The sequence below is a fragment of the Bos indicus genome, chromosome 14 (genome assembly GCF_029378745.1).
Source record: "Bos indicus isolate NIAB-ARS_2022 breed Sahiwal x Tharparkar chromosome 14, NIAB-ARS_B.indTharparkar_mat_pri_1.0, whole genome shotgun sequence".
In the NCBI taxonomy this organism is placed as follows: domain Eukaryota; kingdom Metazoa; phylum Chordata; class Mammalia; order Artiodactyla; family Bovidae; genus Bos; species Bos indicus.
The window spans coordinates 31,082,152-31,108,928 of NC_091773.1; the positions used below are offsets into that span (position 1 = coordinate 31,082,152).

General features: G+C 45.8%; 1 protein-coding gene across 1 annotated transcript; it reads left to right on the plus strand.

Moving 5' to 3' along the window:
- On the plus strand, positions 1–26,519 carry VXN (vexin). Its single transcript, XM_019974137.2, has 6 exons — positions 1–515; positions 5,211–5,266; positions 14,416–14,566; positions 18,677–18,738; positions 21,584–21,675; positions 23,958–26,519. The coding sequence occupies exons 1-6, from the start codon at positions 449–451 to the stop codon at positions 24,139–24,141; spliced, it is 612 nt and encodes a 203-aa protein (XP_019829696.1). The 5' UTR covers positions 1–448; the 3' UTR covers positions 24,142–26,519.
- The last annotated feature ends 258 nt before the right edge of the window (positions 26,520–26,777 follow it).

Consider the following 26,777-nt stretch of genomic DNA (forward strand, 5'->3'; position numbering starts at 1 on the left):
AAAACCTCTTCATTTCTGAAATGATAGGGGAACTGCCGGTACCAAAAATCACGTTTCCTTTTCAGTATCATCCTCCAGCCACGCTTGGCGCTAACCGAGTAGGCGATTTCACTTCATCACCACTTCACAAAAGACTTCCAAATCCACTGCAGCAGGCACGGCAAAATAAAGATGTTAAATACATCCTGGCTGGGAGGGGACTGAAGCGCTAGGCTCCATCAAAGGTTTGCAATAATAGGATTCATAAAAAAAAAAAAAAAAAAGACAGATGGGATTAGAAAATGTTGCAGTGAAGACTCTGGAATGAAATGAGATCACAGCACCAGCCTGTCTTTTGTGAACAGGCACAATGATCCCAGAGCCAGATTGGATTAGGAGACCTCGCGACTAGGGGTTCAGAGAGAGGCCTCCCATCCCCGGGCACTTTTGGGGAGAGAAGGCTGAAACGATGCATCAGATTTACAGCTGCAGTGATGAAAATATAGAAGTTTTCACCACCGTGATTCCTTCCAAGGGTGAGTAAAATTGCCCTTGACTGTTTCCTTAACGTGGCTGTTTCGGTCAGAGGGTAAAAGACAGTCACGTGCTGTTTTACTACGTTTACCCTCAGGTCTCTGAGGTCGGATGGCCTCTGTTGTGATGGTGTTTGTGGGTGTTTCTGAAAAGGGGAGGGGGCATGGACGAACATCGGTCATTGAGAAACAATCCATCAAGGGGGAAAGGAGGGCAGTTAAACACTGAATTCGATACTGGCAAAACCCAATATGCTGAGTAAAACTGACAGTGAGCCATTGTGTTAGGAAACAGGGATGGAAACAAAATTCCCAGGGCAGCTGGAGAGAGACTCTTCTCCAGGGAACAAGAGGGTTCCGAACTGAGAAACAGCTGGCTCTAAAGTATGATTTCTCACTGTGCCGTGAAACAGGAGGGGGGAGCCTGCTGGCAGTGGTCCGATGAAGTGGTCCAAGAATACTCTGACTCAGGCTGGCCTCCGCACAGACCCCAGGGCCACGCTCCCAAACTTAACCTGGAACTGGCACTGCCAGAGGGTGTGACTTTGTAAAAGCCCTGCTGCTCTGAGGGGAACGGTGTCCAGTCCCAGGCAGGGTTCTGTGGCTCTGGACACTTTCCTCGCCCCACCTGCAGGACTCGGCTCTCTGTTCTGCTGCCCCTGCGCTCTCCCTGCAGCCCCTGTCTTGCTGGGAGAGCCCGGGACCCTGGCTTAGCCCTGGGTCTCACTGTCAGACTGAAAGAAAAGGTCAGAATATCTGCTGGTGCAGTGACCCCTCTGTTCAAACAACTCCTTTCTTCTTCCCATGTCAGCCATCAACAGGGCCACTGCTGGGGGGCAGGGAGGGACCCAGTCTGGCCACAGAGAGACAGCCAGCAGAACATAAATTCAGCTTTAGACATTTATTGCCAGTTAGAGGGGAAGGAAAAAGAACTGGGGAGTCTGCCCACGTGCTAAAGTTGGAACTCTCTGGAGATTTTGGAAGGTACCTGAAAAGTCAAAGGTGACCCTCTGACCCAGCAGTTCCAGTCCTGTAAATACACATGGATGCTCACAGGGCAAAACTGAAAACAGCCTACATGTTCTTGAAGAGGGGAAGGGGTTAAAGGTGGTGTCACCAGACTCTGGAAGACCCCACAGCAGTCAACAGGGATGAACTGGGTCTATGTGTGTAGACACAGGTCCACACTTAACCTCTCTGGGCCTGAGTTTCCAATCTCGTACAAAAGGAAGAACTAGAACTCATCTTCCAAGGTTAATATGGGAGAAAATTGAGATATAGACAAAACGTATAAAGCATCTAGAATAGTACCCAGCAGGTAGGAAGCACCATTAAATACATCACTTACAGAGTGATTTCTATTTTTATTCTATATTTACAGCAATGAATAACTTGAAAGCATAACATTGAAAGGGAAATAAAGCAGGCTAAAGATTGTTAAATTTGGAAATATGAAACAGTACTATATATTGTTTATACACACGTATCTAGAGAAAAGCATTAAAAAAAAAACCACAGGCCGGAAAGACACCAAGTTAGTGAGATTAGTAGCTCTGGGGAGGGAGGAAAATAGAGTTAGAGGTGGGTAAAAAGGGGACCAGAGCTGCCCTCTCGCTTGCTATTTCTTTTGCATGAGAAGAAAACAAATTGAAAGCAAATACAAAAATGCTAAAATGTCCATTTTCTATAAATGTTTTCCATTTAAAAAAATTTTAAGGGAGAAAATCCTCAAAGCTGAATGGCCCTTTTAAATCAAAAACTTATACAATTCAGGAGGAAAGTCATACTTCACCTGAAGAGAATCATTCAAAACAGGGCCTTTGAATCCATTGGCTTAGCAGGCTCATCAAGAGACCTACCACCACGTGTGGGCTGTGTGACCTTGGACAGGCACTCAACCTCTCTGGGCTCGAGTTTCCAATCTTATAAAAAAAGGAAGAACTAGAACTTATTTCCTGAGGTTATTGTGGGTGGGGGGGTGGAATTGAGATATAGAAGACATGTAAAGCATCTAGAACAGTACCTGGCAGGTGGTAAGCACCATTAAATATGGGGTTAGCCAGAAAGTTCATTCAGGGAATTTTTCCATACGATGCTATGGAAAAACCCGAACAAACTTTTTGGCCAACCCAATGCATCACTTACAATGTAGTTTCTCTCTTTATTCCAGATTTACAGCAATGAATATGCTTAGTCAAAGATAAATACACAACCTTGAATTTCTTTCTTGCCATTTTTATTCACGGCCACCTCCGGGTATTAAACCAGTCATCAGTATTCATGGTCATGTCACTGCTCAGGAAGCTGTTCTCTGGGAAAGGGATATTTACAGTGTTATATTAGACTGTCAGTGGAAGAAGCCTGCCTCTTCCTACACCTTGTTTTGTCTCATCTCACCTCCTCCAGAGCCTCAGGCTCTCAGTGGGAGAAGACGGTGCCTGCCAGGTCTTCCTAAGTCATTGCTTATCAGATAGATTCGTAACTCTTCATCCCATTCCCACCCTTCCCTGCCTCTAGAAAGACAAGTTGGTTTGATTTCCTCTAACAAGGGTTATAGTTCTCCCTGGTGTGTCCTTTCCCAAATGCTCCTGTTTACTATATTCAACGTGCAATGAACCAAACATTCACAGAGCAAAATTTCAGAGGCAGAGGCTGTGTTCCACCACCCCATCTGTGTAGCCCTAACCCTCAGTGTCTACCTATGAAATAGAGTTAATGAAGAGACCCAACCCCACAGAGTTGTTATGAGAAGTGAATGAGAAGGAAAGAAGCTGTCCATCACCTACTAAAGGCCAATGTGAGCCATTATCACACCTATGATTGTATTATATCCCTCTTTCCAACACACACACACACACACACACACACACAAACACTGGGTTCAACCTAAATCTATGCATTTAGCTGAGTCATCTTAATTTCTCACAAAAATATGGCAACAGCAAGTGTTACAGTGTTTAAGTAGTTAAAAGGCACAATACAGAGACCAAGTCTGTAACTGAGGACAAGTGTGTATTTTCACTTCCCAGAGAGAAGGGGAGCCCTTAAGGGAAAGATTTCACAGGCACAATTCACAGTAAACATAAAAGATAAAAATCTGTGGTTTTACCAAGAAGTTATACCAGAACTTATTTCCTGAAGCACACCAGTGGGTTTAATTCTAGGGTGAACGGCCTTCAGAATAATTCTCTTGGGAATAAACAACAGTGGGGCGGAGTTGGCAAGGGGAACTGGGGAACTGCAGGAGGAAACGGAGAAAACTCTAGAAGGAGAACTCCTGATGGATGTACAGTCTCCTTTCACCTGCCCTTACCTTGCAGAGACAGATAATCTTAATAACCACCCCTGAAGCCTGGGAACTCACTCTTTGCCAGGCACCAAGCTAAGGACTTGATAAAGATTAGTCCATTTAATCCTCACTGTAACCCTTGCAGGCACTTCCCAGGTGGCTCGGGGATAAAGAATTCCCCTGCCAATGCAGGAGGTTCAGTCCCTGGGATGGGAAGATCCCCTGGAGGAGGAAACGGCAACCCACTCCAGTATTCTTGCCTGGAGAATTCCATGGACAGAGGAGCCTTAGGACTACAGTCCATGGGGTCTCAAAGAGTTAGACATGACTGAGCATGCCTGCACATAGCCCTCAGAGGTGGTTGTGAATTCCACGCCCATCTTCCAGATGAGTACAGGGAGTGAGGATGAGTCACTGACCCTGGTCAAGTTGGGATTCACACCGAAGTGAAAGGAGTGGAGACCCCTGGCTCAACCAGTGCCCTGCTCTCCTGGCTTCAGGGCTGCCCTCACTCTTCAAAAAACACCAACAGAGCTCTCACCTGAGCTCTTACCTGACCTCTGACAAGAGGTCATTTCCATTCCAGGGTAATGACATGGCAGGATTTCACTTCTAAGTCACTCAACATCAATGTGCAAAAGAGATGCCTGGGTGTTTCCACTTCCAACCAAATATACACCTTTTCCCAACCAAGGAACTTTCTATGGCTAATTGACTCTGAGTTTTTTCATTGTGGTAAAATGTACATTATAAAAACTTTATCATTTAACCATTTTTAAGTGTTGAGTTCTGTGGCACTAAGTACATTCACATTGTTGTCCAAACATCACCACTGTCTGTTTCCTGAATTTTTTCATCTTCTCAAACTGGTGCTCTGTAGTCATGAAATCATAACCCTCCATTCCCTCCTTCCTCCAGCCCAACGTTCATCCATGTTAGAGCAAGTTTCAGAATTTCATTCTGTTTTTTTTTTTAAGGCTGAATGACAGTTCATTGTATGTCTATGCCACATTGAGTTTATCCATTCATTTGTTAATGACTCACCTTTGGGCTATCATGACTAATACTGCTCTGAACTTTGGTGCATTTGATCAAGGAACATCTAAAATTGCAGTTGCATCCTTCTCTTCTTCCCATCCCCCCTCCCCTGTGTCCTGTGCCACTCTAGGTACATAGCCTCTCAGTATTGCTACTGTAGCTGCATCAGCCTCGGGAAATGAAAGTCGCTCAGTTGTGTCTGACTCTTTGTGACCTCATGGACTATACAGTCCATGGAATTCTCCAGGCCAACCCAGAGATCAAACCCAGGCCTCCCTCATTGCAAGTTGGGTCTTTACCAGCTGAGCCACCGAGGAAGCTCTAAGCCTCATAGGTGTTCTCTAAAACAATTCCTTTCTCTCTCTTTGCAGTGACCAGTCCAGCCAGAAGAAGAGTCAAAAGCTCTCAACATCTCTTAACCAAGAATGTAAGAAAACTTCAGTTTTGATCCTTTTGTTGACTTTCATTTAAAAAGCAATGTCCAGCTTCTTCACTTGCCCCACTCCATCCATGCTCTTAACAACCATAAAGGTTTTCTGTAGCCCAGGTTGCTGCTGCGCTGTCCATTGTCCACTTAATCAAAACAACTGACAAATGTCAACCAGACAACAAAAGGCTCTGTACTGGACCCACTTTTGCATCAGATAGTTTTTGTTTTACATATACATTTTCTTCTCTTCTTAAACAGAATCCATGATATGGGTACAGCATCCTTGATCTAGGTGTTCCCCTGTTGTTGGCATTCGTAATATTCCATTTTTTCACTACTATAAATAGCAGTGCAATAAATTTATTTGTACAAAATACTATTGGGGATTAATTCTGTGGTGCATAGGCCTCAAAGTAGTATTAACAAGTAAAAGAAGAGTTTCACCCATCCATCATTGGCATTTCTTCTACTGTGCTAAAGTGGACAATATAACAGTGATTTTTAAAAGATGCTTTCTGCTTACAGTTTTGTCCCATATTACCAGGAATTCTGAACAACTGCCAGGCTTCCAACAATGCTTTTCCATTTACCTCCAACCTCATCAACATTTGGCTTTCACGTTTTTGTATTATTTTTTGCTACTTTAATAAGTACATGCATTACCTTAAAATTAGTTTACACGTCTTTAGAGCTGCTGAATTTCTCATTTTACTTACAGATTTCTTTACAAAAGCTTTCAATACAGTTTTGTACTTTAAAAGATTTATTTTCAAGGCTAATTGTTCCCTCTTGCTTATACTGGAGTTTCTATCACAATTTTTTTGTAGAACACCATTTTGATTTTCTAAGGATCTCAATTTTTAAAATCCTATTCTCCATTAAAAAAAAAAAAAAAAAAACTTTCTAAGTGTCCTGGAAATGAAATTAGGTTTCAGTCATTGTTTTATATATATTTATTACTTTTTAAATTTCTAAAGCAGTATGTTCCCATTGCTGCTAAGTCGCTTCAGTCGTGTCCAACTCTGTGCGACCCCACAGACGGCAGCCCACCAGGCTCCCCTGTCCCTGGGATTCTCCAGGCAAGAACACTGGAGTGGGTTGCCATTTCCTTCTCCAATGCATGAAAGTGAAAAGTGAAAGTGAAGTCGCTCAGTTGTGTCTGACTCCTAGCGACCCCATGGACTGCAGCCTACGAGGCTCCTCCGTCCATGGGATTTTCCAGGCAAGAGTACTGGAGTGGGGTGCCATTGCCTTCTCCAATGTTCCCATTACAAAATTTCAAACACTAAAAAGATGTAAAATATAGTATCAGAAAAATCCTGAGAAGCTGAAGAACACAGTGGTTAGGTATGTCGATTAGAGTCAAACTACCTGGTTCTTATCCATTTCCTAGTTTTAAATCTCTGTTCTATCCATTTCTAGCTTTGTGACCTTGGGCAAACAGCCCCACCATTCTGGGACTCAGCTTTGTTAATGTTAAAATGGGGATAATCGAGAATATATCCCAAGAACTATTGGAAGGAACAAATGATTTAATACACATGAAGTCCTCAGGCTTTCCTGGTGACTCAGACAGTAAAGAATCTGCCTGCAATATAGGAGACTGGGGTCAATCCCTGGGTTGGGGAGATACCCTGGAGAAGAGAATGGCAACCCACTCCAGTATTCTTGCTTGGAGAATCCCATGGACAGAGTTATAGCTCAGAGGGTCACAAAGAGCTGGACACGACTGAGTGACTAACACTTTTACTTTCTTTCTTTCAAGTTCTTGTCCAAATCTGACACATACTGAGCATTCAATAAACACTAGTATTTTTAAGTGAAAATTTCTCATATAACAGTACACAGTTATCATGCTTTATTGCTCAATAATATGTTGTTTTGCAATTTACTTTTTTCACTAAATAAATTTTAAAATCTTTACATGCCAATTAACACACACGGACCTTCCCCATTCTTTTTAGAGGCTGTATGACATTGTATGAATGCACTATAATTTTTCACTCAAACCTAATCTGAAGTTTTCTAGATTATTTAACCAAATCATCAATAAATGGGTTTTCCCCATTTTTCCACTAAAATAGTGCCACAAGAAATACTCTTGAATGTATTTTTATGCTCCTATGCAAATGTTTTTGAGGGTAAATTCATAGATATGAAAATGCTGGGTCATCAAACTAACACCTTATACTTAAATTTACATAATCCTGTATGTCAATTTTTAAAAAGAAAGAAAATGCTCAAAGGATATAAACACTGAAAAAATTTTATAGCCGTTGCCAAATTCTTAGCAACTGTTCTAAAGTTCCTTTACCAGAACAGTTAAACCAATACTATATGACATCAATGTTGTTACTCTTTGACAATCTGATAGGTGAAACTATTTTAATTTGCATTTATTTAATTATTAATATCATTTTTCATTTTTCATAGATTTTTATATTTTCCCCCTATGAGTTAAAAGACATATCTTTTGCTCATTTTTCTGTCACTTGTATGTCCCTTTTTAAATTGACCTTTGAGAATATTTTTATATATTAAGAAAGAAAGGGCTTTTAATGGGGTTTTTTTGTTGTTAAGGCAAGAATTCTTATTTCTCATGATCCCGAAAAACTTAAGACCACAATCTAGAAAGGAAAGTGCTTTTTAAAATTTATTTATGTATGTATTTTTGGTTACACTGGGTCTTCACCGCTGCACGTGGGCTTTCTCTACTTGCAGCGAGCAGAGGCTACTCTCTAGTAAGGTGCACGGGCTTCTCATTGCACTGGCTTCTCTTCTTGCAGAGCATGGGCTCTAGGCCCTCAGGCCTCAGTACTTGTGGTACACAGGCTTGGCTGCCCCATGGCATGTGGATCTTCCTGGACCAGGGCTCAAACCCATGTCCCCTGCATTGGCAGGTAGATTCTTAACCCCTGGACTACCAGGGAAGTCCAGAGCTCCTGAGTTTCAAGAAGTAGCAGGTGTCCCCAAAAATGGAAAAGGGAGGGGTTGTGTGTAATTTCGACTTTGAGAACAGATTCAAGTTTGGTATTACAGATGGTCCCCGACGTATGATGTCTTGACTTTCATAAAGACTGCTGTCTTTACTATGGTGCCAAAATGAAATGCATTCGGAAACCATACTTGAAATTTTGAATTTTGATTGTTTCCTAGGCTATCGATACATGGTCAGTTAGTTAAGTCACTCAGTCGTGTCTGACTCTTTGCGACCCTGTGGACTGTAGGCCACCAGCCTCCTCTGTCCATGAGATTCTCCAGGCAAGAATACTGGAGTGGGTTGCCATTTCCTTCTCCGGGGGATCTTCCCTACCCAGGGATCAAACCCAGGTCTCCCGCATTGCAGGCAGACGCTACTTGCTTGTGACTCTGGGCAGTGTAGCAAGCCACAGCCTTCCACCAGCCACACAATCACAAGGATATAAACAGGATATACTTATCGCCATTCTGCATCCAGACAACCATTCTGTTTCTCACTTCCAGTACAGTATTCAACCAGTAACATGAGACATTCAATACTTAATTATAAAATAGACTGTGCAAGATGATTTTGAGGAGGTTGATATAAATATTCTAAGCACATTTAAGGCAGGCTCCGCTGTGATGTCTGGCAGATTAGTTGTATAAAATGCATTTCGACTTATGATATTTTGGGGGTTTTTATCAGGACGTAACTCCATTGTAAATTAAGAAATATCTGGATTCTGGATTTGAAGGACCACAAATCATTCATGACTCAGGGAAGATCCTTTGGGAATTAGGAATGTTTGGTTCTTATCCAAGTTCTTGCCTTGAATTCCTGACCATAAACAATGTTTGTGTCTGAATCACCGCTTATACCAATGTCTACTAGCTTTATAAGGACAGAACTGTGAGGATAAAATGGAAACTAAATCATACTTTTTAGGAGGTAAATAGGGTCCTAGGGAAGAAATTTCTCAAGGGATTCAGAACCTAAACAAAGGAGACAACTCTCCACGGTAGAGGTGAAGCCACATAGGCATGAGGTACGGGAAGCCCCCAAAACATGGAGCACTGCCTCCTGGAACATCCAGCTGACTTCAGCCAGGCTCTATAGACAATGGACATGAATCTGAGCAAACTCCAGGTGACAACGCAGGACAAGGGAGCCTGGTGTGCTGCAGTCCATGGGTCACAAAGAGTTGGACATGACTTAGCGACAAAACAACAAAACTCCATAGAACCAAGCTCTCAGCTTTCCTGGGAATGGAAATTTCTGAAAAAGACTGCTATGTTTATAGTTTATGACTCTCCCTCTCTAAAATATTTTTACTTTGAGAAAAAAATGACTCAAGTATATGAATACATATAAAAAATTGCTTTTATTTAAAAACAAACAAAACAGAAGTTAGGATCTTGTCTTCAAATATGCAATCTTCCTACAGGTAAGAGAGCTTAATAACACTCTCTGGCCTTTGAGCTCTCCTCTGAATTTCTGATTTCCCCTAACTGCCTGACTCATCCTCTGCTCATAAAACTCACATTCAGCCATACATTCAAATTAGAAAAGACAGGAAAGGTCTTTTGCAACTGCTCTTACGTACCAGTATTTACGATTTTTCCCTGAAATTCTTATTTGCATCTAGTCTCACCCCTTGGACTATACCATACCATGTCAGTTTTCTTCCTTTACGAATATCTCTTTCCTCTCTGACTCATTCTTGGTGCCGCAGTTTCTCCCTCTGTGGGCCACTCATAATTTACATCTTCTTCTTCTACAGTCACACACTCTCCCTTCTCTAGACAGTTTTACTAGGTTTTCCCCCCGCACCCTCTCTGATTCTTAGGCAATGTTATTGACCCTGATGCTGGGAAAGATTGATGGCAAAAGGAGAAGGGGGCGGCAGAGGATGAGATGGTTGGATAGCATCACCAACTCAATGAGTTTCAGCAAATTCTGGGAAAGATGAAGGACAGGGAAGCCTAGCAAGGGAAGCCTACAGTCCATGGGGTCACAGAAAGTTGGACATGACTTAGCGAATGAACAACAACAATTGACATTCTGATTATCCTGATGCTACAGACAACGTAAGAGTAGCTTAAAGGAGTAGATTTACACTAAAGCGTGGGTCAGTCAGGCCTCTCGGTTCAATGGAGCCACTGGCACCAAGATTCACAGCCTCTTCATAATAAGCAGTGGCACCGCCACAGGAAAGATGGAAGAATAAGACTGCAAATGTCACTTTTGCCCCAGATTTCAATCTTGTGGAGAAGGGCTGATCTGATTTTTCTTTCTGGTGATCTGATTTTTTCAAAATGCACCATGCAAACAATTTGCACTTGAAAATTCTTACCTGGATGTCAGCACTCCCTTAGGGCTCATGAAACCATGGTCTGAACCTTGAAGACACAGGGCTCCCCTTGGCCTCAGTCTCCCTGTGTGTAAAATTAGAAAGTTGAGCTAGGACTTTGCTACGGATCCTATCAGCCCCTAATGATGATGATCCTCCATCATCTAGGTCCCACCTGTTTTTATGACTCCCTGCCTGCCCCAAGGTCTCTGACATGAGCCCATCCAAGGAGCATCAACTTATCAGAATATAGCTGTTACACGAGTTCATTGTCTACTTTCAGCAGGCGATTCACTAACCTCAGAAAGGAAAACCCAACATTAAACACTGGTCTCCCCTTTGCCCCTTCCCCAGTCTCACCCCTGTGGTCAAGGAGCTAAAGAGCCTGCTCTCAGATTGGTTTGTTCTGAAACTAGCGGCAGGAAGGAACTTAGATTGGGTCCTTTAGACCAGAGAATAAGCCAGACTGTTGGGAGCCTTCAGAACCAGCTGTCCATTCCCTGGCATGGGCCTAACACACTGTCCTGAGGCCTCTCAGAGCCTCCCCAACTGTGTGGCATGAGACAGAAGCACAAGGCCAGCTGAGAAAGGGAAATCTCCTGAGGTGAGGCCTCTCCTCTTTCCTTTGCTGCGTTGGCATCCTTCAGGGCCAAGAAGATAATCTGCTGAGGGCCAGGGCCCTAGGTCATGACCTGGGAAGAACCCAGCCTCATCCCCACCCCAGGAAACTTGCATCCAGCGGGGCTCCCTTCCCAATAGCTGAAGCCTCTGCACTCTCTCCCTCCCCCTTCCTTCTCCCCCTCTCCCCTCCACAGTGCGGAGAAGGGAGTGCAAAGGGGGCCTTTCTTGTTTTTCAAAGGGAACTTTTTTTAAAATTAATTAATTTATTTTGGGCTTCCCTGGTAGCTCAGCTGGTAAAGAATCCACCTTCAATGCAGAAGACCCTGGTTCAATTCCTGGGTGGGGAAGATCTCCTGGAGAAGGGATAGGCTAGCCACTTCAGTATTCTTGGGCTTCCCTGGTGGCTCAGATGGTAAAGAATCCAATTAAATCATTTTAATTGGAGGATAATTACCATATTATGATGGTTTTTGCCATACATCAACATGAATCAGCCACAGGAATCCTTTTCTGAAGAGGAAATGCTAGGCTGTCCTCCCTGGACTTCACAGGCTTTCATGTCCTTACTTCCTCCTTCTACAAATGGGTTGGAAAACACACCAGTTCTCACTCCTCATTAGAGGAATGCTGAGAGCAGGAAAGTAAAATCTAAAATACCTGTGACGAGAGGCCAACAGTCAAAGGTCTTAAAGCCAGTAACGGGGCTCACATCTCTCCTGTTTGACCTGGAAGTCCACACTCGGGGGGGACCCATTGCTGGTGTAGGGTCCGTGAGTGCTGCCCCAGGCTTGCTGGAAATCCAGCTTGCTAGAAAAGGCTTGCTAGAAATCAGCAGAAACACCTCCCTTCTAATCATTTAACAGTTTATAAACATGTCAACTCAACATACTGTACCCCTCAAACGTATACAACTATATGTGTCAATTATGCCTCAATAAAGCCAAGGTGGAAAAGAATATTTTAAATTATTAGGGAAAAACCCCACCTCCAGCAGTGCCTAGAGGAGAAAGGGACCTAGTTTTAAACGGTCCTGAATTATCATCAGCTTTCTCCAAAGGCAAAAAAATTAATGAGTCTAGTTCCCAAAATGGGCCTGAGAAGATTTAATTTCCTAAGCCAGATATGACTAAATTGGGGATAAATTAATTTTCTAAGCAAAGGACTATTTGTGATAAATGGAAGCCAAGAGTGATAGCTCCCCTCCCTCTGTTGGGGACGTGATCAGTCACTGGTAAGGAAACGGACGACATGAGGGAAGAGCCTGCCGTGTTCCTGAAATCTCTGGGAACGGCCAGCAGGGACTGTGCCCCAACCAGCAAGGATGATCCAGAGAATGACCCCCCTGCATGTAGTCTCAAAACACCAGACCTGGGGTCTGAACTCCTGTTTGCGTGACCCCAAATGGAGATTCATCTTCTTCTTCATCAACAACAATCTGATAGGAGAAAAGACAACTTGGTTTTAATTTTCATTTAATTATGGCTGTCCAGCACCTTTCATATTTACTGGCCACTGGTATGTCTATTATCAATTGCCAGCTGGTTTCTGGCCCCATTTTTCTACTGTTTTTTTCTTCTTTATTGATTGGCAAGAGTTTTATGTACACAGGGATAATTCCCTATTATCTGTAACAAATGCTATACTGGGCCATAATCTTGTGTTTGTTTTTTGTTTTTTTAACATTCATCTTTGACCTGTCTGATGCTCATTTTGGTATGAGAAGTGTGGTCACGAATCCACTTTCTCTAGTGGCCTGATACTTATTAAAGGTCCAAATTTCCTCCACTAAGATAAAATATCACCTTATTATAATATTTAAAATTCAGTCTTATTTGCTTCAGCTTCAACCACAATTGTTTTTTGCAGACAACAGAGGGGAATTCATCAAAGCCTGGACTGTAAGGGCTGAGACAGGTCCACCTCATCAGATACACCCCGTGCCAGGATCTAACACAAACATGCCCTCGCAGTATGTCTGTGCAAGGAAGGAGCAAGTGAGCAAGAGAATGAGTGAATCCAAACCTCAGAGAAGGTTCTGTGTAATGCTGGAGGTTCTACCTGCTTCACGGGACTGAATGAGCCCATTGTCATTTGCAGCTATATATAAAAAATAGGCAGGATAAGACCCAAAAGCTGTCGAGATTCCCTTTGTCACCTCACCCTCAAATTAAGATAAAATATAACACTATTTGTCTCAAAGTTTTACATTTAAATTATTCAATAATTTAAATATTTTAATTTTAATTTTAAAGGCCCATCTCAGTGGACCCTGACAAAAGTGGTATTCTTCTTAATGTACTTTTCCCCAAACAACTATTTAGCAGGTGATCAGTAGTGAAAACACTTTAGCATGTAGCACTCTATTCTAGCTTGCCAGAATTCCCACTTATCAGCCACAAGTCACGGAAATTCATGTCACAGCTCCACCTGACACAGGCATTCTGCAAAGCAGAGGAAGTGTGAGTATCCAGGAACCGTGCCTGCTCCACTTGCCAACAGCTTCTTTCTTTTTACATCCAGGGTGTCAGGTGGGGCCCAAGTCCTCTCCCTAGGTCTCTCTAATAGAGCATCCAAAAAGCCATGGCCTACATGAACAAGGGCTCCCACTGAGATGCAGAGGCTGCAAGACCCCAATTTCCAGAGCCATCCCCATTTCAAATTGTTTTTGTTGTTTAGTCCCTCAGTCGCGTTCGACTCTTTGCAACCCTGTGGACTGCAGCATGCCAGGCTGCCCTGTCCGTCCCTGTCTCCTGGAATTTGCTCATACTCATGTCCACTGAATTGGTGATGCCATCCAACCATCTCATCCTCTGCCGCCTCCTTCTCGTCCTGCCCTCAATCTTTCCCAAGGGTCTTTTCCAATGAGTCAGCTCTTTCCATCAGGTGGCCAAAATATTCCTGTCCTGTTGTTAAACCATATTTGGCTCTGAGGCAGGGAGCTGGCCTCCACTGGGGGCCTGACTCTCTGAAGGGACAGCTGGTGGGGAACCCTCAGAAGCCTCATCTTCCTGCACCGTGGTACCCCTCGACTTGCTGGAGTTCAATACAACGGTTCACTGTCTCGGGCCAGTCTCCCCCAGGTTTTCTCACGGCTCCCCACAACAGCTCCAGCAGTTCCAAGTTGGCACAAGGTTCCAGGCCTGGGCCTCTGCTGGGGGTTCTGAGATTCGAGGAGAGGAACAAGGTGACTCAGGTTCTTCCTCCTCCCCGCAGGTGGTGATCGAGTCGGACCTCTACGCACCACGGCCCGTGGAGCTGCTGCCGCACCGCACCGACCGCCGCGACGGTGAGGGCCGCTGGTCGGGCCGCTTCCAGAACCCGCGGCTGCAGGGTCCTCATCCGGCCAAGACTCCCGCCAGGCCTGGTAGGTGCATCCCGGCTCTGCGGCCCCTGGGACCTCCCTGAGGGGCAGTGACCCACTTAGAGTGGCTGCAACGGTGTTTGCGTCCTGGCTTGGCTTTGCTCCCACCACGGCGCGGTCTTCCCTGGGGTCCTCCATCAGGCCGGGTGAGCGGTACACCTATGGCTGGGGTGGGGCCGCTGCCTTCCGCAGTGCATGCTGGTCCCGCTCTGAATGCACCTGCTCTTGGCCCCACCCACCGCCGCACCACAAAACACCTTCTGCCTTAAACCACTGGCTTCTGGGTCTGCCTGATCTACCACCTAGCTCCAGAGGCAGTTCCGCGGGATTCAGGAGGAGATAAAAATCATTCTACTCTGGGGGAGAGGAAACCGGTGTAGACACGACTTATGAAGTAAAAGAAGCTTACATTATGCTGTATGTGTGTGTATGAAATTATACAGACTCATCAACTGCCATCTTAAAATCCCACTTTTTAAAATTTGAATGGCTTAAACTATTTCAACAATTTATAAAAAGAATTTAGAAACAAATTTGTTTTGAAAGTTGGAAACAGAGTCTTACCTTCCACACTATTTTTAAAAAATGGCTCCCACTCCAGCAGTTAAATAGGAATCTGTGTCTAGCTTGCTGAAGTCTTGATGGTGTTTTGCCTTTAATTCCTGGTTTAGTTTATTTCTGTTATGCCCACAGCCTATAGTTATTCATATTTTTAAGTCCAGAAATACACAAAAAGTCTTGGACGTCCTTTTCAAAGCTTTGGAGTGTCAACTATTTTGTATTTTACAAGAACTGAAATTAGACTCCACTGAGTATGGCTCTTCATCCAACCATCTTCCCTCTTTCCTCCTTCATAGATCTTAGACTAGATCTCTAAAGCTTCTTTGGTTACAAACACACTGATCCTGTTTTTACGAGCCTAAGTATGAGAACCCATAAATCAAGCTATATTCTCTAGTTAAGTGATTACATATATGTCTTTTTTACAGAAAATGAAAGCATGAGGGAAACCACAATCTGCCTTGCAAATTAAGAGGAGATAATTTTTTTCTCTGTCTATATATAGGTGGGTGGGTGGATGGGTTCCTGTGTGTAGAAAAAAAGAATACCTTCTCCATAAAATCATAAAATGAATTTACAGCCATGTTGTTCAAACTTTAATGTACCAGAGAATCACCTGGGAATCTTGTTTTTATACAGAGTCTAATTCAGGACTGAGTAAGGCCCCAGATTTTGTTTCTAATAAGCTTCCAGATGATGCTGACAATGTTGACCCAAGACAACATATTGATGACCAAGGATTTAGAGACAATCTGATGGGTGGTTCTCAAAGGGTGTCCCAGGAACAGCAGAATCACCCAAGAACTTGCTTGAAATGCAAATTTTGGGTCCCACCCAAGACCTGTTTGGTCAAATTCTGGGGTGGGTTCAGCCATCTGTCTTAACATGCCTGCTCACCAGTGATTCTATTGGACCCTGAAGGTGGAAGCCCACAGATTTCTGCCAGCCCCTGCTGTGGATCTACAGGAGAGGAAATGGAAACCATGGAAAATAGCTGACCTACCGTAGGTCACAGCGCTCATTAGCAACAGAACTGAGATTAAATATCAGGTCTCCTGGTTTCCCAGCTAATTGCCTCTTCCCCTCCAGAGAATAATGTCTTCCAACTGCCTAGTTTCAGGGGCTCCTTTCCTCCCTAAGCAGCCTGTGGAAGCCTGGACTGGAGGAGAGAACACTGTTATGAAATGAGGAGACTCTGCCCGGCATGTGACAGTCAGCTCATGCAGGGAATGTGCGAGTCAGGTTAAAAAAAAAAGATTGAGCTGGGCATGGATTCAACTCCCTCAGCTCCCACAATCTGACAGATTCCAGGGGAGGGTGAGAGGGAGGGAGGGTGTCTGAGTCAAAGCCAGGCCCAAGTGCTCTTCCCCAGAAAGGCTGGGCACCGGCCTCAGGCACAAGTCTGCCATCCTCCTCTGAGAAGGACATGTGTTTCGGGGATCTGACATCTGGAGACCCAGTTCTCTCCTGAGCTACAGGAGGAGGCTCCTGGGTTTGCAGCCTTCTCATGTGGCAGAAATATGCCCTGAGGAAGCTTAGACATAGCAGGACTCTGAAGGCAGAGGCCCAGCTGAGAAACCCTCTCAGCCTGCAGCTTTGAGCAGGTGAACCTTAGGTGCCCAGGAAAGGGGATACCCCACCTCCTGGGCTGGTGGAACCTTTCCACCAAGGTGGCCTCAGACATCTCAGAATTAACTTGTTCAAATGTGATTGTCTTCCACCTTTAAACCTCTCTTCCTTTCTCAGCTGGGGTCGCTATCCATCTTTCCAGTAAATCGCTGGGGTGTTGACCCCAACCTCCCACCTTGTCCTCCCCCACCCCTACTCCACATTACCAATCACTGACAATGTCAGCTCCTACATAGGTCTCGTCTCTTCTTAGTACCAACTTCAGGCTACCTGGGTGAGACTTCCTTCATCCCTGGTGTGTAGCAGCAAACCTTGGTTCTCAGCCACCAGGCCCTCTCCCTCCACAAGGCTGCTGGAGGGTCCTTCTACAGCAGAATCTGTTATCCCTCTGCATTAAACACTGTGTCCTCCCACCCCCAGCTGCCCTCCAGACCACACCCAAGGCCCTGTAGGACCCAGTTTTCTGCTCCCTCTCCAGGGCCACCTCCTGTGACACTTCTGTCCCCGCCAATCCATACACAGAACAACCCTGAGCTGTGACCACTCATTATATTCTGCTATATCCTGGACCTTCCCTGACACGGTCCTTTCTGTGGATTGCCCTCCCTGGGTCTCTCTGCCTGAAAAACTCCTCCCAGAATGGGTTAGGGGTTCCCTCGGTCAAGTTTCCCTAGCCCTGCAAGACAACCAAAGAGGTCAGCTTGCCATTCCCTCAGTCATCCTCACCCAGCTTCATCATAATTGCTGTGCATCTTTAAAGACTGCATTTCCTCACCTATTATTATGTCTGCCTGTAAGGACTTCCCCAATAGCTTAGTGGTAAAGAATCCACCTGCAATGCAGGAGAGGCAGGAGATGAGGGTTCAATCCCTGGGTCGGGAAGATTCCCCTGGAGGAGGAAATGGCAACCCACTCCAGTATTCTTGCCTGGAGAATCTCATGGACAGAGGAGCCTGGCAAGCTACAGTCTAATAGTCCATGGAGTCACAAAGGGTCGGACATGACTGAGCACAGCACATTGGAGGAGTGAGGATTGTAGTGAGGATTAAATGAGATGGTGTCTGTGTGTCCCACACTCAGCACAGCACCTGACACAGTAAATACTGAAAAATACAAGCTACTGTCAGCACTTCTGCCAGAGCATGACACATCGTGGTCTGATCTTGGTAGCCTGTGACTTCATTTTATTAGCATTGAGATGCTTTCCGTGGGGTGATGGGCGTGTTCTCTATGCTATAGTCTGATAGGATGGGGCTCTGCCAGGAACATCTGCCCCAGGAGGGACTCCATCAAAGGCCAGCTTCCCCCCACCCATCACTAGCTGAGCTACTCAGCTCAACACCTGGATTCCCAGAAGCACGGGCCTCAGAAATAAAGGCACAGAAAGAAGGTTCTCACTTACATCTCAGGCCAGTGTCTCAGGACACTGATAACCTCTGATCCTCCCATGAGAGGAAGGCTCATTTTCACAGAGGTGCGTTCAAGAGCGCAGGGTAAATGATTGATCCCTGCTGTAAAGACTTAACGCCTGATAATATCATGTGATGTGACTCCTTAGGAAGGAAGGAGGAGCTAAGGGCGCATCCTCTGGGCATCTACTACAGGCAGACCCTGTACTGAACACCTTCACACATGTGATCTTGTTAAATCTTAGTTCTAGCCCCTTGAAGAGTGCCAGTAAATATTTTTGAATATTTACTGTGTCAGGTGATGTGCTGAGTATAAGACACATAAACATTGTCTCATTTAATGCAGGTGACCCACTCGACAGTCGCCCCAATCCTGACCCTAGTTCATGATTTTGCCACTCAGTAAAAAGGCCCTTAGAAATTCCTACATTTGTGATTTGATTAGCTAACAATATAATTGATGCAGAACCAGAAGAGTACCACCGAGTAACATCCCCTCCATTCAACTTTGCAGTGGGGACATCAGAACCCAAATCAGCAAATCTGTGTGGGAATCGAACATATGGCAAAGCTTTGGTAAGTAATCTAGCCTGGTTAGCTGTATCTTCCAGGCTTTAAACATCTCGCCCTATCTGTGCCATGAAGGGAGAACAAGCATCCTTTGTCCCAGGCCTGGGGATTATCAGAAAACTGCAGCTGAGGGTTCTTTGTTCCTAAAGCCTGTCAACTAGCGGTACACCACTGGCTGCTGCTCTCTTTCTTGCCAGATATTCAGCTCTTAGGCAAACAGAAGGTATCACCTAGCAGACATCTCACACGGGGGCGGGGGGAGGCAGTTTCTGTGGTAAGTCCCTGCTGGGTGGAGGTGCCTGGCCAATTCCCAGAGACAGCTATAGGGGTAAAGAGATGCAAGGATCTCGAGTTCTGTGAAAGCACAAAACACCATCATCTCAGAGGGAACCCTGAACTGCCTCCTCTGGGAGTACTGAGGCAAGTGCCGTCCACTGGGGTTGCCCAAGATGGATCCAATTGACCAAGGTTTTATATTTTCCCCTGGCTCTGTCATGGCATGCGGGCTGCCCAGGAGAGGGTGACCTTGGGCAAGGTGGCTCTTGGCGGCCAAGGACACCTGAAGAAGCCAAAAGCCACCTGCGGCCCACCCACCCCTAGCTGGATGGCTTGTCCTTTCCTGAAGGGGATCACATAGTGCATGTCTGGGTCTAGCTCAGCATCACCCTGTGAAAACACATCTCCCTCATCATCTTCCGGGCAGGAACATGGGTACCCTCAGGGTCAGCAGAGAAGGGGTGAAGTGGTAGCTGAAGGAGAGGTCAGCTTGGGCGTCCTGGACTCTGTGGGCATCAGATCTCAAGACTCATGGATCATGAGAACTAGAACAGACTGGAGAGAATGTCTCAGCCATCTGCTCGTCTTTATGGAACAGACTGGGCAGAGATGTGAGTGCTTCACTCCTGGTCTGGGCAGGAAATCTAATTCAATTATTTCATTTAGGTCATCCCTGTATTAGGAAAATCGCCCAAAGGGCAGCGATGGGACAATCAAGAGCTCCCTGACTCAACCCGGTATCCAGGGGCAACCCAGGGTGGTTTGGCTGTTGCCACAAAGTGAAGGTTGTCAGGCTTGACAGCTTGAACCGCTGCCCCCAGCAAGCCCTGGCTAAGGGAAAGAGGGCAGTCCATCACCTTGGATGAACTTGCCCCCAACCCTGGAGAGGTAGCTGCAGTTGGGAAGTCAGAGAGAGAGGGGATGGGACAGGCTGGTGATGGAGATGTAGTCTCAATGGAGAGGCAGCAAGAGGGCAAAGCAGCAGCATGACTGACCCTTTCCTCTGGGCCTGAGAGCTTAGGGCTGGAGTCCTGCAGCTCTTCAGAGGCCCTCTATCCCAGGGTGGGGAGAGCAATTCAGAGCCCACACAGTCAAATCTGACTGGATGCTAATATGCGCTGGAGGAAACAGGACGGAGGACAGAGAGGGAAGAAGCGATTTTCTGGCCACTGGCACGACCGGAGGGACAGCTCCCGAGAGGCCACAAGGTGGCACAGTGGCTCTGCCCACAACCCTGGGCCAGCGCGGGAGAGCAGGGGAAGGTGGATCCTGGTGTCCTTGACCTGGAATTTTCCAGCAATTCCAGGAATGTAGTGACCTTAAGCCTTCCCTGGGGCTTGGGGTGGAGGAGCAAAGGGGAGATCCACTGACTGAACAAACTCTGGACCTGGCCCTGCTCAGGGCCCCAGTTCCTTCTCAACTCAGTACATGTCTCTTGAGCATTCACCACCTCCTTTAAGAGGAGAGCCAGCAAAGGGTTAAGTCCCAGACCCTGATCCAAGCCAAGCCATTAGGAAACAGAAGTGTAAAGACACGGAATTGGTGGGTTGCCAAAACATGACACACAGGGACTCAGTGCCGTGAGGACAAGAGATGGCGATAAATCAACTTGGGCTCCAGCCTAAGGGAAGACTTCCTGGAGGAAGTGGCCTTGAAGGGCAGGCAGAGATGAGGCTCAATCCAGAGAGTGAAGGAAAGGTTGGGTGAGGATGCAGAGTTGTGGGTGAGCATCAGAAAAGGCAGGACCAGCCCTGCTGGGACATGTCGGGGAAACAGAGGCAGATAAGGGGAGTCCTGTTTTGAGGACCTTAAAGAGCAGCAGGTAAAAAATCTGCCTGCAATGCAGGAGACTCGAGTTCCATCCCTCAGTCAGGAAGATCTCCTGCAGAAGGAAATGGCAACCCACTCCAGTATTTTTGCTTGAAAAATCCCATGTACAGAGGAGCCTGGCGGGTTGCAGTCCATGGGATGACAAGAGAGTCAGACATGAAAGAGCTACTGAGCACACACGCATGAAGCAGGGGACAGAGCTGACCTTGGTCCACCCTCAGCCGGGAGGCCCTGCGAATCTGGGAGGGCCCTGGGGTGTGGGGCATGTCTGGTGGGAAACAAGGAGATCCTGTCCCCGGGTCACTGGCCCTGAGGCTCAGTGGAGGAGAATGTCACTGCACTTGGCCGCATTTCCAAGTGAGAACCTGCAGGATTTGACAACAAAGTGGACACAGATCGGGGGTACTGAGGGACAGAGGCCTTGGGCTAGAATAAGTTGCTCACTTTCAAGTTTCTCTAGGTGAGTGGTTCCCAAAGTGGGGTCTGGGGACCAGCAGCAGTTGAGAACTTACTAGAAAGGTGGCTTCTCAGACCAACATCAGATCTACTGAGTCAGAAGCGAGGGTGGGCCCAGTGCTGCATTGACATGCCCCCCTAGGGGAGCCTAGGGCCCAAGGCGGAATGAGGTCCATTGCCCTAGGTTGATGCCGGTTCAGCAGCTTAGCCAATGCCCTTTCCAGTGGCTCCAGCCAGTGGGGGAGCTGGCGACAGGGCAACAACCTCACTCTCCCTTCTCACAATCCAGATGCCTCCGGTGGCCCGGATCTCCGTGAAAGCCCCCACGGTCCTGGAGGCGGCAGCCCCGGGCTCGGAGAACGTAGCTGTGCTCACCAGAGGGTAAGTGCTGTGCCTCCAGCAAGCTCCCAGGGGTTCCCCACCTGCTCCCATTCTGCGCAGAAGAGTAACAGGTGGCCTGGCTGACAGATCCCACAGAGATGCTGAAACAAAATCCCTGGAAGCCATAAATGACCTTCTAATGAGGGCTATAATCCCGGGTCTCTGTAGCACCTCGTTGACTGTTTCGCTAGGATTAAGCTCAAGTGTTTTTGATGGTTTCTACTTTATTACCGCCACTCTTTAGACCTGGAGAAGTGTCATTTGGGAGGAATTTTGGTTAATTAGATAAATTAATCACAGGGCATGGAGAAGGAACTGGCAACCCATGCCAGTATTTTTGCCTGGAGAATCCCATGGACAGAGGAGCCTGGTGGGCCACAGTCCATGGGGTCTCAAAGAGTCCAACACAACTGAGCGACTAACACACACACACACACATACACACAATCACAGGCCATACACAGAGCCTCCTGAAATGCCTCACACATTAGGTTCAGGCCCCCTGCCCAGGTAAAAAGTACATAAGATACAAAGGTTTCAAACCAAATTCATGACCTGCATGTAACTATTAAGGTTTCCCTGGTGACTGAGTGGTAAAGAATCCGCCGGCCAATGCAGGAGACAAGGATTTGATATCTGGATTAGAAAGATCCCCTGGAGAAGGAAGTGGCAACCTACTCCAGTGTTCTTGCCTGGGCAGGCCCATGGACAGAGGAGCCTGGCGGGCTGTAGTCCATGGGCCGCTAGAGTAGACAAGACTGAGTGACAAAACTACAACAACAACATTACTATCAACTCTGCTCTAGAACCAGCAGCTAGAATAGCCAGAGCGATACCCACACCCCCAAGGACCACCCCACTGCCTTCAGTGGAACACTAAGATAGCCACACCCTCACTACAATCCTCCAGACTTGGAGGGAGCAGAAAAGTGGCTTCAGGGATGACGAAGAGTGTGGGCTCTTGACTCAGTTCTGCCTGGGTGGCTGGCACTGACGCTGACTTGCTGTGACTTCAGACAAGTTATTCAGACCTCTGTGTCCTCATTTCTTTAAAAACAAAACCAAAAAATGGGGATGATTATAACCACTCCAGGGGTTATTGTGAGAACTGGATGAGATAATGTGTGGAGACCTTGCACCAATGATTGCATCATTTTTCAAAAAGCTTTACAATATGCTAATGGAAAAGACACATGCCTGGGGACATGTGATGTGCTCACAGATGAGGGACCATGGGCTATCATATCAGCCCAAGGGGCACACACCTTAAAAGCTGAGGGAATTAAGGGAGGACCAGGCCAGTGTGAAGCCCTTTTAGATGAAAGAATGCAGTCTAGGACAAACAATAAAAACCAAGCCATCGACATATTGAGATATGATGAGAGAAAAGTATGATTTCTTTCTCTTTTTTTGGCATACCTTGAGGCATGTGGGAGTTCGGTTCCCCAACCAGGGATAGAACCCACAGCCCCTGCATTGGAAGTACAGGGTCTTAGTCACTGGACCACCAGAGAAGTCCCAAAAATCTAATTTCAATTGTATTAAGTTCTGGTAGCAAGTTGTTCTGAGCAGGTAAGGCTGCTGCTGATGGCTGCAGTAACCAGCAAACATGAACCCCCTCAAGAAATGAGCCGTTTGCCTCTACTGCAAAGCGTTCTTCTAAATGGCCCCTGTGTCCCTAAGTGTAGATATTCTCATGTCATTTTTTTCCTGGACCCTGGCTATAGAAAAGAAAACAAAGGCCGCTTCTTTCACTACAGGAGAGCAAGTGAGGAGGAAAATGAACCTTTATTGAAGTCAGCAACGTGCCGGATGCTTTATATAGTCTTACTTCCCCCCTCACAAAACCCCCAAGAGTTAGATAAAATTATCTCCATCCTACATGTGAGGAAACTGAGGGTGGCCGAGGTCAAGTCACTGAGGTCATAGAGTAAGTTCACTTTCAAGAGCTGACGCATGGTGACGTCTGACCTTTCCAGCAAAATCGTTCGAGTTGAGGGGCGGGGCAGGGGTGGGAGAGTAGAGTTTGGAACAAGAGCAGAACTTGAGATCCATGCGCCGGTGGTCCCAGGTTCACCTCCTTCCCTTCCGCATCAAGGACCCCCTGGGGCAGGGTGAGGGTTGTCATTCCTGCATGAGGCCCAACAGTGACCTTCCATGTGGTCACAGGTCATAGGGGCCCAGGAGGAACGGGGGTTCCAGCTACACTTGTCGAGGGCAACAGTTAACAGTCAGGCTAAGCAGAGTGACTACTCTCCTTGCCCACCTCGGCTTTTCTGTAGATCCAGACACCTCAAGAAGATGACGGAAGAATTTCCAACCCTCCCCCAGGGAGCAGAAGCCTCCCTCCCGCTAACAGGAAGTGCTCCCTGCGGCATGCCCAGCATCCTCCGGAAAATGTGGACCAGGCACAAGAAGAAGTCTGAGTATGTGGGAGCTACCAACAGCGCCTTCGAGGCTGACTAAAGATGACCCCCCCGGCCCAAGTGCCCTGCGCTGGCCCCAGTTCACTGCACAAGGGGAGGAAACTTCCGGATCGGAACGGAGCCACATATTCACCTCTGCTAGTAGCTGGTCCATGTGCCATCACCCTCCAATACTAACTAATCACCCTGGCTGAGGACATGGGACAGAAACCTCCCTCGAAGGCAAAAGGAAAATGTTCCCTTCTTCGAATCGATACAGCTGTTGGTCTCAAAGTGACTTTGGGAGGTCATCAAGTTTATCCCTATGTTTAAGCAAAATGGCACCAAAATCAAACCCACTTTCCCAACCCATTTTAAAGACCTCCAAGGAATCAAGCAGACAATTCCTCAGTCTTCCTTGGGAGTTGTTCTAATTTCTGGTATAAATGTAAGAGTTTGACATTTGAGGCACTTGTAAACACACTGGTTCTCACTGTTCCTGTTACTGTATTTATTTCATCTTGATGAGGTATGATTTTTAGTGACAAAGCGCTTTATGTGTTTACTTAGTAGTTCTAATATCCACTTGAGGGTATCGTCAAGATCAGTTTTGATGATCATTTGGCATGATTGCATGAATTCTCTATTCTTTTACATGTGATTTTTCTATAGAAAAACATGATTTAAAATTTTGAATGCTAATCTTTTCTGAAGTGTCACAGTCTAATGGAATTAATAATACCTTGCTTGGGTATAATTATTTTAGCTTTAAAAAGCATTCTCCCATCCATCACTTCTTACATTCACAAAATTCCTGTTAAAGAAAGCACAAGTATTCCCAGTCTACAGATGGGAAAGCTGAGGCCTTAAAAGGGTATGGAACTAGATACCAGATACTAAATACAGGTCCTCATCCTCTGTACTAGACTGCTTTCTTTGCTTATTCTAGCAGCTGATTTAAGAATATGTCTCTGGGGGCAGTCTTTGAAGGAAGCAATTTGACAAAGTTAGAACAAGTACATGATATAAATGAAATGCATCATTATGTATAACACTGAACAAGAAATTCTTGTTTTTGTAGGTTGAAAATAATTATCAATTTCATAGGGTTCAACCTAATATATAATATTATGCTTTCCTTCTTTTAATGGAAATGTCATCATCAATTCTATTATCAATGTCAATAGCCTTAAAATAATAACATGATTATGACAGCTACCATTTATTATATGCCTCCTGTGTGCCAGGTGCGATTCTGAGCACTTCACATACATTATCCCAATCTTCCTATCAACTCTGAGTAGGTGGCCTTTCCCATTTAGTAGACACAGCTTTAAAGCAGTTAAATGACAAGTCTGAAGGCACCCAACCCATAGCTGGCATCATGGGTTCAATGCCTATGTTATATCTACTCCTTTCTACAGAACATTCAGAACATAGAGAAGATCCAAGGCTAGTAAATAAACTTCATCTCAAATGCTGCTGCTGCTGCTGCTGCTAAGTCACTTCAGTTGTGTCCGACTCTGTGCGACCCTATAGACGGCAGCCCACCAGGCTCCCCTGTCCCTGTGATTCTCAAGGCAGGAACACAGGACATAAATGATTGGCACAGGCTGCGTGGAGTGCTGTGTGGGGCTGGAATCTGAGATAAAGGAATGTAGTGATCAATTGGTAATGTCTGCCTGTGGAGCTGATTAATGGGATGTGCCTTGTATATTTGTCATTTGTGGCCTCAAGTCTGGTTTCCAGAAGGTTTGTTTTCTAATTCAGAAGCTTAAACTAACCCAACTCATTTAACAAAACCAGCGACTTCATGGTGAAATTTAATCTGAGACCAGGTTGGAAATTGCCATTTCTTAGTACAAAGGGAACTTTTGCCAACATCACTGGTCTCAGACACAACAGTTATTCACATGCTGCTGCTTCATGGGCGTGTGTTGCTTTTTGCTCTGGGAATTACCCGCTTCCATATCTCCAGGTGAAATGTAAGACGACATGGGGGTAAGAGGCCTGGGCTTTCACCTTGCTGACCTCTGCTCTTCAACTGTTGTTTTAGACTGAACACCCAGTCCTCCCAACAGAACATAACTTGGAGATGTGGACATCAAGGGCTCTTTCAATAAGGGCCACAGTGGACTGTGTAATATTCTTACAGTGAACAGATGAAGGAGCCTGGAACAAAGATAGGGAGGGAACAGGTGATTTACACTGGACCTGTCAGACTATCCTACAACTATTTATTTTAACTTATTTACTTTACAACTGATGTCCTCTATTTGTATGTGGCAGCTGGAGATATATGTAGGATGGAGCTTATTTATTTTTCATTTAAAAATTTCATGATGAAGTGTTTGCCTCATGTAGAACATTTTCATTGGCCAATTCAAATAAAAATAAAGTATGCTTTGTTTGTGACATTAATAAATGCCCACAAGAGTATGCCTGGGGCTTCTTCACTGGATGGGAGTGGGCTTTCACAAAAGGAAAGAATTATGTATCTGGACCTCATTGCTCCTTTACCTAAATGAAAAGGATTGCAAGAAAGGACCCAGCATGCTCTTTCCATCCAGAGACAATGTCTGGTTTTGATATTACAGCCCTGCCCAGCAGTCAGCACCAGGCTCGTTTCTGCCCAGCCCTGGCCTGGCCCAACCTGGGCTCTCAGGGTTCACTCGCCTCGCTGAAATGCCGCCCCCC

Bases quoted from the DNA above. Each gene is read 5' to 3' on its own strand.
- VXN (XM_019974137.2), top strand. From the start codon at position 449: ATGCATCAGATTTACAGCTGCAGTGATGAAAATATAGAAGTTTTCACC. The intron at 5,267-14,415 runs GTAAGAAAACTT...TCCTCCCCGCAG, and splicing joins AACATCTCTTAACCAAGAAT to GTGGTGATCGAGTCGGACCT. The intron at 14,567-18,676 runs GTAGGTGCATCC...TCAACTTTGCAG, and splicing joins CAAGACTCCCGCCAGGCCTG to TGGGGACATCAGAACCCAAA.